Source organism: Oncorhynchus gorbuscha, linkage group LG02, assembly GCF_021184085.1.
Source record: "Oncorhynchus gorbuscha isolate QuinsamMale2020 ecotype Even-year linkage group LG02, OgorEven_v1.0, whole genome shotgun sequence".
Classification (NCBI taxonomy): domain Eukaryota; kingdom Metazoa; phylum Chordata; class Actinopteri; order Salmoniformes; family Salmonidae; genus Oncorhynchus; species Oncorhynchus gorbuscha.
In genome coordinates this window covers 76,206,934-76,221,980 of record NC_060174.1, presented here as the reverse complement: position 1 = coordinate 76,221,980, position 15,047 = coordinate 76,206,934, and the positions used below count along the sequence as shown (strand labels likewise).

Sequence of the window (15,047 nt, the reverse complement as noted above, 5' to 3'; positions counted from 1 at the left end):
GGGACAGGGACTGGCAGTACAATCAGATTCTATCAAATTCTCTCGCTCAATATGAACTGCTCCACTAACATGCACCTATAGGCTCCAGTAGTAGCATTGCCAAAACTTGAATAGCCTTTCCCTATTCATTCTTCTTCATTAATCTTTACCCGAGTGCAAACGTTCTTTTTTCAAATATAGTGCCGAACACATTTTTCATGTCAACCTTTTGCAGGGGGCAGAGGGTATCCATGTTTTAATCAGATGAAACATCTTAATGATATTAGTAGGCCTACAAGTGTATTACCTTATCATAAACCAAAGATTATGGAGGTTATTATAAAACTATGGAGATTGCATGGAGGGGAAGCACTGTACAAACTGTGTGAACAAACTCTAAAGCTATCACAGGGATGGATGTACATTACTGAGCAGCAGACGTCACACTCTCAATTATGATAATGAACACTTACTCACGCACATTTTTAGCTTATCTATAAGCATAACATAAACATTATGTTTTTAAACATCACCACACACAATGAGTTAATCTGCCAGTATAGCGTTTGGTCATTTATCTGCATTGGACAAGCAAGTGATACAAAGTACATAACAAGCACAGCCTCTACAATGGAGCCACGCAATTTACAGATAACTGATTGCTTGTTACACTGTATTGATAAGACTGCAATGCCACATGTGTAGACGATGTGAAAGAGCCCATGTTGTATGTTCCCAAGTTTTAAACACAGTCAAAACTATTTCAAAGTAGTTCTGCTTTCACCTAGAATTGGTAAAATTGTGAACTTTTTGAACATGACATAACGTTACCGCATTGATGTGAATCACACTGCTGCTCTCTCATTTAGCTATTTGCGCCTTACGGAGTGTGGTTGTTGTGGATGGTTCTTCACAAATCTAAATATGTATTTGAACCCAATGTTTGAATTCAAGAAATTTAAGCTGCCAATTAATCATTGTTTTTGAAACCAGTGGACAGCCAGTGAAAAATGCGCTCTTGCAACAGCTGCATAGTGCGGATCCAAGCCTATGGAATAAAAACGGGGCTTTTATTGCTCAACCTAATTCATGCTGATAAATAAAAATATCCATATGCTTAATGGACATATTCTCAAACTTGCACACTTGATAGACTTAAATTGGCAAACTGTAATTGCTACATCTATTTTTGGATTTATAAATTATATATACATTAGTTTTAGAACACCTACTCATTCAAGGGCTTTTCTTTATTTTTACAATTTTCTACATTGTAGAATAATAGTGAAGAGACATCTTAACTATGAAATAACACATACGGAATCATGTAGTAACCAAAAAAAGTGTTAAACAAATCAAAATATATTTTAGATTCTTCAAAGTAGCCACCCTTTGCCTTGATGAAAGCTTTGCACACCCACAGCACTTATTTTTCAACTCGAATCAATGAGCCCAATCAGTCCTCCATGACAACAAAATCATAAACAACAGAGTAGGGCTAGCTAATAAGTCCTTAGTTTTGGGGTCATGCTCAGGTAAAACAATTTGGCTAATCTATACTTCTGTATTTCCAAGTCCTATTCTTGAAGGTCAAGGGGTATAACATTTATTGGAATGACTGGAATTCTGATAGACTTTGGTTTTTAATGTAAAGATATCATTTAATCGTATTATTATATGTAGTAGAAAGTGAAGATTAGAAAAAGCCACATAACCAACCCATAAAGTACATTTTAACATCCATATATGGCCAGCTATGTAAACTTTAACATTGATTTATCCTGCAATAGATGTATTTCAATTGGTAACATACATTTATTGTCTGATTGTTGGAGTGTGTTGGAGTGTGTCCCTGGCTATCTATAAAGTCAAGAAAACAAGAAAATCGTTTGGTTTACTTAAAATAAGGAATTTCAAATTATTTATACTTTACTTTTAATACTTAAGTATATTTTTGCAGTTACATGTACTTTTGATACTTAAGTATATTTAAAACTAAGTGTTTTTAGACTTTTAGACTGAAGTAATATTTTACTGGGTGACCTTCATTCTTACTTGAGTCGCTTTACCGTGCGGAAAAGCGTCATACTGCTTTTGCCTATTGATTTGCTGAGATGACGCACCAGGAAATATTCCCGACCAATGCGCCGATTAGATCAAGATTCTTGGGCGGAGCGTTGCACGTTTTATGTCTAAGTAACCATGTTTATTTCTAATTTAAAACCAGACAAAGTTCATATTTTTGAAGAACTGTCTGCTGAAGTGTGAGTGAAATTTTCCCAGACATGGATACTGTATCAGACTCGATGCTTGTGAGGGGATTGGTGTTCATAGGTGGCTTCACAGTGCTCTATTACATGAACAAATGGTCCTGGATTTGCTGGTGTGGATTCAGAGTGTATGTGCTGTCAAAAGTTTGGCAAACTGATTTAAAGGCATATGGACAATGGGCAGGTAAGGCAGGCTACATGTTATGTAAATGAAGCTATTTTTACAGCAGACTGATATTTGTTTATTTATGAAAATAAATGCATTCTCTTTTTAGTCATAGTGATGGCTATTTTACATGATTCTTTAGACATTCTCTACAAGATAAAAACAAATTACTACAGTAGACTGAGGGTGGGTTAAACCAACATGGATTAACTCTTAAACTGGGTTAAATCAAGGTGTATCTATTAATCTTGTTGCACCAAATGTTAAACCTAGTTTTAAATGAATCCTAGTTAAATTGCATCATTCCTATAATCAACGTTTAGTTTTCACTTTAAACCTAGATGAATTGTAAACCTGTTGCTAAATGAATTTTTAAAATGATATACATTTAGATTGGAGATTAATTCTCAACTGCCACTTGAGGTGGTTTAACTGATTAAATGACAGCATATCTACTGCGGAGAGACCAAAACGAGTTCCTCAGAGAATAATTAGAGACCTGTTGAGTTTTCTAATAATTAACTCATGAGTAGGCTATTTACGTGCCCATGTTGTACAACAATTGGATTGGGGTTTATGATATGCCCAGCCTTGGTACGAATGATGTTATGCAACATGCTGTAACGGGCCTGACAACGGTAACATTGTAGTGAAGTAGTGTTAACGTTAGCAATGCCTATAATGCATATTCAAACTATAGTTATTTATGCTTACTAAATATTGGTGGGTCAAGTTGTCCGTCGTCATCATAGGGGTTATGGAGAGGGGCAAACTGCTGAGGAATCATCTCGCATATCTTCTGGGAGAGAGGATCAATTCCATTGGACGGAGGCCCCCTCCGGTCTGAAATAGCCCCCGCCTCTCCTCTGCCGCATCCTTTTTGGCTTTCTTCTTTAATTGTTTTCCATCACGCTTTCATCCAATTTGGGTCCCTGTTCTCTTTAATCCGTGCCGATCCATTACATTTGTCGCATAAAATGACCCAGGTGTCTACCTTATTTTTGACAGTCGTGTTGTCTGTCTTTATATCCTCCAGTATGTTCCTAAATTCCTCCATCAGCTCCGACAATAGGCGGTTAGCGGACAAATAATAAATGGGTCATTAACGTTAAGTAATGACAATAATAAATCATACAAAAAACAAAACCTAGATTAATTAATACCATGTTGGTGCAACCCACCCGGAGTGTATCATGTTTCCCCTGTGCACCTTACCCTAGCCCTGTTCAATGGAAGACTGAGAGAGGCAGGTCACATTCCACTTTACAGCTCACTATTTTGCCCTGTGCACAAGATGATATCTGCTGTTAGGTGGAACAGGATTTGTGTGGGCACTGGTCCACTTCAGTCTCATTTGAAAACTTAACTTTCCTGTTGGTAATTGCCGCACATCTTTTTAAATTTATGGCAGCAGTTGGAGAAAAGTTGTTGCCAGTGCTTGACAAAGGCCACTATAAAACAATTTTACAAGTATCTGATGACAAAGGATAGTATGCTTCCACCGAGCAGACCAGGATAGCAGCATTCCTGCCAGCATTGTGAAAGAAAGGAAGAGAGAGAGATCCTTAAATGTTCCTCCATCCTGCAGTCATACCCAGTGTCCGAACTGACCTCTCTCAGAGACCTCTCACTGCAGAGGATGAGGAGACACAACAATAGTAGTAATATGTAATTATGGAAGTCTGCGGACTAACTAATTCTGACCATGATCTCCTTTCTACAGTTGTCACAGGGGCTACCGCAGGGATTGGCAAAGCTTACGCAAATGAGGTGAGTCTTTACTGATTCTCGCCTGTGTACAGACGAGATTGAAGCATGCATAAGCATGTAATTCAAGTGCTTTGTAAAATGAGTGTTTTCTCACGTAACAGTTGCCTTTCTTCCTGGACACTACAGTTGGCCAGAAGAGGTCTGGACATTGTACTGGTCAGCCGGTCAAAAGAGAAACTCCACATTGTCGCCAAGGAGATTGGTGAGTGAAGGGCTGAGATTGAAAAACATAATTAAATGAAGAGTTGAGGTACAAAAGATCAATATGCAAATGTGATTGTCCTTTTATATGAAATTGTACATCAATATGTTTGTTCCAGAGAGCCAACATGGACGCCAGACCCAGATCATCCAAACAGACTTCACAGAGGGCCATGACATCTACCCTGCTATAGCTGAGGCACTACGGGACCTGGACATAGGCATCCTGGGTAGGGAATCTATGGCAATGATATATAAGAGAAAGAGAACAAGGAGTCAAAAAGGGGATGACAATCAGGAAATGAGAAAGGAACTAAAGCTAGTCTGCAATTAAATGTAGAATGTGCTCTTATTACCGTCAACATACAGTGCCTTCAGAAAGTATTCATACCCCCACATTGTGTTGTGTTACAGCCTGAATTCAAAATTGATTTGAAAAAACACAATACCCCATTATGACAAAGTGAAAACATGTTTTTAGACATGTTTGCAAATGTATTGAAAATAAAATACAGAAATATCTCATTTACATAAGTATTCACACCCCTGAGTCAATACATGTTAGAATCACCATTGGCAGTGATTATAATAGTTAGTTTTTCTGGGTAAAGTCTCTAAGAGCTTTGCACACCTGGATTGTAAAATATTTGCACATTATTTTTTAAATTCTTCAACCTCTGTCAAGTTGATTGTTGGTCATTGCTAGACAGCCATTTTCAAGTCTTGCCATAGATTTTCAAGCTGATTTAAGTAAAAACCGTAACTAGGCCACTCAGGAATATTCAATGTCGTCCAGTGTATATTTGTCCTTGTGTTTGAGGTTATTGTCCTGCTGAAAGGTGGATTTGTCTCCCAGTGTCTGTTGGAAAGCAGACTGAACCAGGTTCGCCAATGATAGGCATACCCGTAACATGATGCAGCCACCATGATGCTTGAAAATATGAATAGTGGTACTGAGTGTTGTGTAATGTTGGATTTACCCCAAACAACACTTTGTATTCAGGACAAAAAGTTTATTTCTTTGCCACTGGTTTTGCAGTTTTATTTTAGTGCCTTATTGCAAACAGGAGGCATGCTTTGTAATATTTTTATTCTGTACAGGCTTCCTTCTTTTCACTCTGATTTAGGTTAGTATTGTGGAAAAAGTACAATGTTGTTGATCCATCCTCAGGTTTCTCCTGTCACAGCTCCTTAAACTCTGTAACTTGTTTTAAAGTCACCATTGGCCTCATAGTGAAATCTCTGAGCTGTTTCCTTTGTCTCCAGCAACCGAGTTAGGAAGGACGCCTGTATTTTTGTAGTGACTTGGTGTATTGATACACCATCTAAAGTGTAATTAATAACTTCACCATCCTCTAAAGGGATATACAGTGTCTGCTTTTTTTGTTTAAATATCACCCATCTACCAATAGGTGCCCTTCTTTGTGAGTCATTATGAAAAGCTCCCCGGTCTTTGTGGTTGAATCTGTTATTCTAAATTCACTGCTCAACTGAGGGAACTTACAGATAATTGTATTTGTGGGGTATAGGGATGAGGTAGTCATTCAAAATCATGTTAAACACTATTTCACACAGAGCCCGTGCAACTTATTATGACTTGTTAAGCACATTCTTACTCCTGAACTTATTCGGGCTTGTCATTACAAAGGGTTTGAATACTTATTGACTTGAGACATTTCAGATTTTCATTTTTAATGAATTTGTAAACATTTCTAAAAACACAATTCCACTTTGACGTTATGGGGTGTTGTGTGTAGGCCAGTGACAACACATCTCAATTTAATCCATTTTAAATTCAGGCTGTAACACAACAACAAAAAATAAAAATCAAGGGGTGTGAATACTTTCTCAAGGCACTGTAGCTTTTCTCTCTTTCAGTGGATGTTAGTAGTGAAATGTAATAATCAATTACATAGAAATATATTCTGACACTCCTCATTTACAGTTAACAATGTAGGCATGAACTATTCTGACAAGTTGGTACATTTCCTGGACATTCCCAACCCTGAGCAGGTAGGATTCACACCCCACTCACATTAATGGTCTATGTATACAGTTGAAGTCGGACGTTTACCCCCCCCCCCCACTCACATTAATGGTCTATGTATACAGTTGAAGTCGGACGTTTACATAAACTTGGGTTGGAGTCATTAAAACTCGTTTTTCAACCACTCCACAAATTTCCTGTTTAACAAACTATAGTTTTGGTAATTCTGTTAGGACATCTACTTTGTGCTTGATAAGTACATTTTCCAACAATTGTTTACAGACAGATTATTTCACTTATAATTCACTGTATCACAATTCCAGTGGGTCAGAAGTTTACATTCACTAAGTTGACTGTGCCTTTAAACAGCTTGGAAAATTCCTGAAAACAATGTCACGGCTTTAGAAGCTTCTGATAGGCTAATTAGCATCATTTGAGTCAATTGGAGGTGTACCTGTGGATGTATTTTCTTCAAACTCAGTGCCTCTTTGCTTGACATCATGGAAAAATCTAAATAAATCAGCAAAGACATCATAAAAATAATTGTAGACCCCCACAAGTGTGGTTCATCCTTGGGAGCAATTTCCAAACGCCTGAAGATACCACGTTCATCTGTACAAACAATAGTACGCGAGTAGAAACACCATGGGACCTCCTAGAGATTAACGTACTTTGGTGCGAACAGTGCAAATCAATTCAAGGTCAACAGCAAAGGACCTTGTGAAGATGCTGGAGGAAACAGGTACAAAAGTATCTATATCCATAGTCCTATATCGACATAACCTGAAAGGCCACTCAGCAAGGAAGAAGCCACTGCTCCAAAACCGCCATAAAAAAGCCAGACTACAGTTTGCAACTGCACATGGGGACAACGAACGTACTTTTTGGAGAAAGGTCCTCTGGTCTGATGAAACAAAAATAGAACTGTTTGGCCATAATGACCATTGTTATGTTTGGAGGAAAAAGGAGAGATGCTTGCAAGCCGAAGAACACCATCCCAATCATGAAGCATGGTGGTGGCAGCATCATGTTGTGGGGGTGCTTTGCTGCAGGAGGGACTGGTGCACTTCACAAAATAGATGGCATCAGGAGGCAGGAAAATTATGTGAATGTATTGAAGCAACATCTCAAGACATCAGTCAGGAAGTTAAAGCTTGGTCGCAAAAGGGTCTTCCAAATGGACAATGGCCCCAAGCATACTTCCAAAGTTGTGGCAAAATGGCTTAAGGACAACAAAGTCAAGGTATTGGAATGGCCATCACAAAGCCCTGACCTCATCATATAGAACATTTTTGGGCAGACTTGAAAGTGTTTTGCGAGCAAGGAGGCCTACAAACCTGACTCGGTTACACCAGCTCTGTCAGGAGGAATGGGCCAAAATTCACCCAACTTATTGTGGGAAGCTTGTGGAAGGCTCCCTAAAACGTTTGACCCAAGTTAAACAATTTAAAGGCAATGCTACCAAATACTAATTGAGTGTATGTAAACTTTTGACCCACTGGGAATGTGATGAAAGAAATACAAGTTGAAATAAATCATTCTCTCTGTCACGTTCTGACCTTTATTTCCTTTGTTTTGTCATTATTTAGTATGGTCAGGGCGTGAGTTGGGTGGGCAGTCTGTTTGTTTTTCTATGTTTTGGGGTATTTCTATGTTGAGGCCTAGTATGGTTCTCAATCAGAGGCAGGTGTCATTAGTTGTCTCTGATTGAGAATCATACTTGGGTAACCTGGGTTTCACTGTGTGTTTGTGGGTGATTGTTCCTGTCTCTGCACCAGATAGGACTGTTTAGGTTTTCCATGTTTATTGTTTTGTAGTGTTCATGTGTACATTTACGTATTAAAAGAACCATGGACACTTACCACGCCGCATATTGGTCCTCTGATCCTTTTCGCCTCTCCTCTTCGGAAGAAGAGGAATTCCCTGACACTCTCTACTATTATTCTGACATTTCACATTCTTAAAATAAAGTGGTGATCCTAACTGATCTAAGACAGGGAATTTTTACTAGGATTAAATGTCAGGAATTGTGAAAAGCAAAGTTAAAAATGTTTTGGCTAAGGTGTATGTAAACTTCCGACCTCAACTGTATATATCATGTTTTGGGTGCCATTTTGATTCTAACAAGGTAATAATGTACTATGGTTTGATTTAAAACTTCAGTTAATAGTTGAGTTAATTTGTGTTTTCATTCCTCCCTAACACAGAGAATCACCCAGGTGATCAACTGTAACATCCTCTCTGTCACCCAGGTGAGATGATCTGTCAGGACTTATAGACTGCCTCTGTGAAGCTCTATGCATGGTCCATGTCTTGATTTATGTTTCTAAACTAGTGTATGGCTCATACAAAGTCATAGCTTTTAATATTTGGTCATTATGTGAAAAATATAATGCTAACATTTAGGAGATTAACGTTGGTGTTGTTGAACATGATGATCATGATGCGGATGATGATGGTGATGGGGGTGAAAGAGTAATTCTGGTGATTATGGAGATGTTGGTGATGGTACTGATGGTGTTATCATTCCTCAGATGACTAGACTGGTTCTCCCACGCATGGTTTCAAGGTACATATGCATCATGGTGATGTCAATGAAACGTGAATCTTATTAATAATTTCAATCTATGGAATTGTCCCTTTATTTACCTGTCCTGTCTTTCCCAGAGGGAACGGTCTGATCATCAACATGTCTTCAGAAGCAGGTGCTCAACCACAACCCATGCTGTCTCTCTACTCCGCCACCAAGGTGCCACTCCCTTTCACTTAACTTTCTCTCACTCAAACATACACAATGTATCACACACAATACACGCTCAACCTCATGTACATACACAATGTATCACACACATACACGCTCAACCTCATGTACATACACAATGTATCACACACATACACGCTCAACCTCATGTACATACACAATGTATCACACACATACACGCTCAACCTCATGTACATACACTGAACACAAATATAAACGCTACATGCAACACTTTTACTGAGTTACAGTTCAAATAAGGATATCAGTCAATTTAAATAAATTCATTAGGCTCTAATCTATGAATTTCACATGACTTGGCAGGGGTGCAGCCATCGGTGGGCCTGGGAGGGTATAGGCCTACCCACTGGGGAGCCAGGCCCAGCCAGTCAGAATGACTTTTCCCCCACAAAAGGACTTTATTACAGACAGAAATACTCCTTAATTTAAAAAAACTCCCCCCTCCAACGATCACGCAAGTGAAGAAACTGAATGTGGAGGTCCTGGACTGGCGTGGTTACACGTGGTCTGCGGTTGTGAGGCCGGTTGGACATACTGCCAAATTCTCTAGATTGACTTTTGAGGCGGCTTATGGTAGAGAAATGTTGTGGAATATTCTAATCAAGTGAGAGAGACTTTGTCAGTTTTTCAAACAATCATCTTTATTCAATATCGATTAATTATTGCAATAATGAGGCTGGTCGACCCAACACCTTGAGTGTTGGACTGAGAGTCTAACCTTTACAAAAAATGCTGTTTCTTATATAGCTGACACTAAATGCTTGTTATAGCTGACACTAAGAATGCTGGTTATAGCCGGCACTAAAAATGCTGGTTATAGCTGACACTAAGAATGCTGGTTATAGCTGACACTAAGAATGCTGGTTCCACACCTCCCATGCGGATTGGGGGCACCATAAGACATCTTGGGTTCATCTGGTTATCTGCACTTGATATTTGTTCTACTCCTCCAAGTTATCTCTATCTCAAGTCACACACACCACATCTTATCTATGGAATGCAGGCTGTCAGCCAGGAGACATATGTCTCACATGCACCACTAATCATATAATGGAATGTGGCTGTTTAGTTTTCATCACCAATCAATTGTCAGCTCAAACTATCTCTAGTAAAAGCCCATGTCCTCGACACCCAGACAAGCTGCAGGTAGCTAGAGTAACCATAAAAACACAGCATTAGTAGGACAGAAATGTCTTACTGTTGTTAAGTATATATTGTTAACTATTAAAATCAAACAAATCAGGTGAATACGTAATTCCTCTCACGGAAATTAACATTCAATTCTCTGGCAACAGCTTTGGTGGACATTTCTGCAGTTAGTATGCCAATTGCACACCGTCTCAAAACTTGAGACATCTGTGGCATTGTGCTGTGTGACAAAACTGCACATTTTAGAGTGGCCTTTTATTGGCCCAGGCACAAGGTGCACCTGTGTAATGATCATGCTGTTTAATTAGCTTCCTGATATGCCACACCTGTCAGGTGGATGGAAAATCTTGGCAAAGGAGAAATGCTCACTAACAGGGATGTAAACTAATTTGTGCACAGAATTTGAGAGTAATAAGCATTTTGTGCGTATGGAAAATGTCTGATCTTTTATTTCAGCTCATGAACCATGGGACCAACACTTTACATGTTGCGATTATATTTTTGTTCAGTGTATATACAGTTGAAGTCAGAAGTTTACATACACTTAGGTTGGAGTCATTAAAACTTGTTTTTCAACCACACCACAAATGTATTGTTAATTATTCATTATTAATTGTTATTATTCATTATTTTACTTATAATTCACTGTATCACAATTCCAGTGGGTCAGAAGTTTACATACACTAAGTTGACTGTGCCTTTAAACAGCTTGGAAAATTTCAGAAAATGATGTCATGGCTTTAGAAGCTTCTGATAGACTAATTTACATAATTTGAGTCAATTGGAGGTGTACCTGTGGATGTATTTCAAGGCCTACCTTCAAACTCAGTGCCTCTTTGATTGACATCATGGGAAAATCAAAAGAAATCAGCCAAGACTTGAGAAAATAAATTGTAGACCTCCACAAGTCTGGTTCATCCTTGGGAGCAATTTCCAAACGCCTGAAGGTACCACTTCATCTGTACAAACAATAGTACGCAAGTATAAACACCATGGGACCACACAGCCGTCATACCGCTCAGGAAGGAGACGTGTTCTGTCTCCTAGAGATGAACCTACTTTGGTGCGAAAAGTGCAATCAATCCCAGAACAACAGCAAAGGACCTTGTGAAGATGCTGGAGGAAGCAGGTACAAAAATATCTATAACCACAGTAAAACGAGTCCTATATCGACATAACCTGAAAGGCCGCTCAGCAAGGAAGAAGCCACTGCTCCAAAAACCGCCATAAAAAAGCCATACTCCGGTTTGCAACTGCACATGGGGACAAAGATTGTACTTTTTATAGAAATGTCCTCTGGTCTGATGAAACAAAAATAGAACTGTTTAGTCATAATAACCATTGTTATGTTTGGAGGAAAAAGGGGGAGGCTTGCAAGCCAAAGAACACCATCCCAAACGTGAAGTACGGGAGTGGCAGCATCATGTTGTGGGGGTGCTTTGCTGCAGGAGGAACTGGTGCACTTCACAAAATAGATGGCTTCATGAGGCAGAAAATTATGTGGATATATTGAAGCAACATCTCAAGACATTAGTCAGGAAGTTGAAGCTTGGTCGCAAATGGGTCTTCCAAATGGACAATGACGCCAAGCATACTTCCGAAGTTGTGGCAAAATGGCTTGAGGACAACAAAGTCAAGGTATTGGAGTGGCCATCACAAAGCCCTGACCTCATCCGATAGAAAATTTGTGGGCAGAACTGAAAAAGTGTGTGTGAGCAAGGATGCCTACAAACCTGACTCCGTTACACCAGCTCTGTCAGGAGGAATGGGCTGAAATTCACCCAACTTATTGTGGGAAACTTGTGGAAGGCTACCTGAAACGTTTGACCCAAGTTAAACAATTTAAAGGCAATGTTACCAAATACTAATTGGGTGTATGCAAATTTCTGACCCGCTGGCAATGTGATGAAAGAAATAAAAGCTGAAGAAATCAATCTCTCTACTATTATTCTGACATTTCACATTCTTAAGATAAAGTGGTGATCCTAACTGATCTAAGACAGGGAATTTTTCCTATGATTAAATGTCAGGAATTGTGAAAAATTGAGTTTAAATGTATTTGGCTACGATGTATATAAACGTCCGACTTCTGTATATGCCATTCAGCAGATGCTTTTGTCCAAAGCGACTTAGTCATACATACATTTTACATACGGATGGTCCGGGAATCAAACCCACTATCCTGGTGTTGTCAGTGACATGCTCTATAACAGCTACAGAGGATCCATGTTATCCATTCTTTTCTTGGCAGATTTTTGTGACATATTTTTCCAGATCTCTGAATTCAGAGTACAAGTCACAGGGAATAACAGTTCAGGTAAAATACTTTAAGAATGTTGTATCACATGCACTCCTGTTACAGTATCCTTCCTTGCATCTTTGTTTCTTCCAATCGCTTGTGCTTTCTTAATTTCCTCTCCTTTAGTGTGTGGCTCCCTTTATGGTGTCCACTAACATGACCCACAACTTGCCCCCCAACCTGTTGTTGAAGAGTGCCAGTGCTTTTGCCCGTGAAGCTCTGAACACAGTGGGTCACTCTAGCTACACCAGCGGCTGTGTCTCTCACGCTCTTCAAGTAGGAACTCCTCTTATCCACTCAAATATTCAAAACAAACTACTCTATACGTTTTTGTTACCTTAGCCAAAAATGAGCCATGCAGAATATACTATTAGACTATTTTATGTGATTGTAAATATATCGGTCTCTCTTTGCCATCTCACAGAACATTGCTCTGTCCATTTTCTTCCCTGATTGGCTACGCCTTTCATCCTACTGTGTGAAGCAGACAGAGAAATTTGCACAGAGCATGGAGAAGAAAATTGATGAAATGACAGAACTTTCGGCAAGCAAAGAGGACTAAGGAGTGCAAAGGAGGTTGCTACTGAAACGTTGGTGGTGCTTTAAAGAGGTCATATTGGAAATTGATATGAGAAGTTTTACTTCATATGTAGAGAACTAATTGATCAATGTTACTGTTTTTCCATTGACTGCCATTGAAAGGTATTGGTTATAGGAAAGAGATTGTGTAATGTTGATGTGATGTAAACAAGCTGACCCCAAATCCATCATGAACTATATAGCCTGAGTGCAGCAGAGTATGATCTGTGGGAGACTCTCAAACAGGCTTCTACAGTACATATATTAGCTATATACTTATTAGGGATATAGACTACAACATAACTGAATGCTTGAACATATGCATGTTCTGGTTGATTTGGACTTTTAACAGAGTACAATTTTTGGTATCAACCGTCACATTTTTGTGATCTCGATTTTCTTAGAAATAAATAGAAAGACAATTACTTTTGTTTATTTTATTGCCTTTTGCCAACCCATTCACAAATGACTGTCAAATTGTTGTTACTGAGTAACATATGTGTAAAGGAAACAGTATGTTATAAAAACGCATGTTTAATGTAATTACTTTGGTTTTTGACATTTTCTATTGCATCATTTGCTTGGACAGAGTCCTTATTAACTCACAAGCAGCCTGTCTGGCACTCACTGATCAGTCCACAAACTCTAGAGAACAGTCTGTGTGGCACAACCTGAGAACAGTACATGGATTCTGAGCAGAGTCAGAAATATACAGTAACTTCATAGGACTGTAAAGAGGAAACTATTTCTGCTTAAGCACAAACATCCCACCACAAGTTGTGAAATGTGTAAGCTTTCATATAGCGCCAACTACATGCCTCTAAATTAGTCAAATGTTTTCATAGATACCAAACTCCTTGCAGTAACATTCTGTTTCTAAAATCTGTACATAAGAAAAATATAGCAAGACAGCTTAAAAATAGAAATCATTTTTCCAAGTAACAAATGAATGGCATGATCCTTAGCATTTGGCATTATAAATTAGACTAAATACAACAGCAATCCATATTTAGTCTGCCTGCCAGTGGCATAATGCTTGTGTATTATGACATTGTCAAGCATTAGGCACTAATGTAGTTCGTAGTGGTTTCAGGCAGTTTGAATTCATGTTCCATCATGGACCACATAGTAGTCTGAAGAAGCAGCATTTCAAGCACAACCAAAATTAGTGAGTGACCCAAAATCCTAAGAGACCATTTGGTCCAAAGACGCTCATGAGCTCTCCCAAACTGGGTCACAATCTGAAGAGGAATACACTGGGGAAAGGGATCAATGGAAAGTGATTGTACCAGCATCAAATAACAAATAAAAGAACACAAGGAACACAACATTCTAATTTCCATAGCTAGTTAGCATATGTTGCCCTTTCTGTATTTCAGAATCCATTTTCCCACCATCACTATTCAACCTATCATATGATTCTTCTTTGGTCCTGTGCCGCAGAACAGACCATTTGATCTACTGACATGTAACATTCACTCCCACTGAATCAGTGTCACTCTCAGGCCACACGGTCAATTCCAGAGCGGAGGTTTTTTATGAAAACTACATCTGCTATATTTATATTATTACCCAACCAACACAAAGGCATGAGACAAGTACTCCATTAAATTACAGTTAACAAATAAATATATTACAGAAAGTAGGTAGGTACCACTGTGACTGACTAGGTGTTGAATGTGTTCATTTGAGAAATGAGTGGATGTGTCAATGAGTTACAATACAAAATGTGAAACTACATGCCCAGGGAACAGAACTATACTGATAGGTCCCATTGTGTAGTGTGCCTGTGTGTTTATTTTCTAACTAAAAAGTATGTTATGTAAAGTAGCTCATATTGTAAACATTTAGACTGCCCTTTCTATCAT

At 38.8% G+C, this 15,047-nt stretch overlaps 1 protein-coding gene across 3 annotated transcripts; it reads left to right on the top strand.

Annotated features, from left to right (window-relative positions):
- The first annotated feature begins 2,114 nt into the window (after positions 1 to 2,114).
- hsd20b2 (hydroxysteroid (20-beta) dehydrogenase 2) lies at positions 2,115 to 13,740 on the top strand. Of its 3 annotated transcripts, none has more exons than XM_046322377.1 (11): positions 2,115 to 2,433; positions 4,139 to 4,185; positions 4,312 to 4,387; positions 4,506 to 4,616; positions 6,332 to 6,399; positions 8,581 to 8,625; positions 8,908 to 8,942; positions 9,041 to 9,122; positions 12,553 to 12,618; positions 12,727 to 12,876; positions 13,088 to 13,740. In XM_046322377.1, exons 1-11 carry the CDS (start codon positions 2,265 to 2,267, stop codon positions 13,160 to 13,162), a joined length of 924 nt encoding a protein of 307 aa, XP_046178333.1. In that variant the 5' UTR covers positions 2,115 to 2,264; the 3' UTR covers positions 13,163 to 13,740. The 3 variants fall into 3 exon arrangements, with proteins under 3 accessions (XP_046178333.1, XP_046178341.1, XP_046178324.1); XM_046322368.1 differs by having other exon boundaries at positions 2,116 to 2,433; positions 13,025 to 13,740; XM_046322385.1 differs by lacking the exon at positions 12,553 to 12,618 and having other exon boundaries at positions 13,025 to 13,740.
- The last annotated feature ends 1,307 nt before the right edge of the window (positions 13,741 to 15,047 follow it).

Coding starts and splice junctions, on each gene's coding strand:
- hsd20b2 (XM_046322368.1), top strand. CDS start 2,265: ATGGATACTGTATCAGACTCGATGCTTGTGAGGGGATTGGTGTTCATA. Junction 2,434..4,138: donor GGCATATGGACAATGGGCAG/GTAAGGCAGGCT, acceptor TCCTTTCTACAG/TTGTCACAGGGGCTACCGCA. Junction 12,619..12,726: donor CACAGGGAATAACAGTTCAG/GTAAAATACTTT, acceptor CCTCTCCTTTAG/TGTGTGGCTCCCTTTATGGT.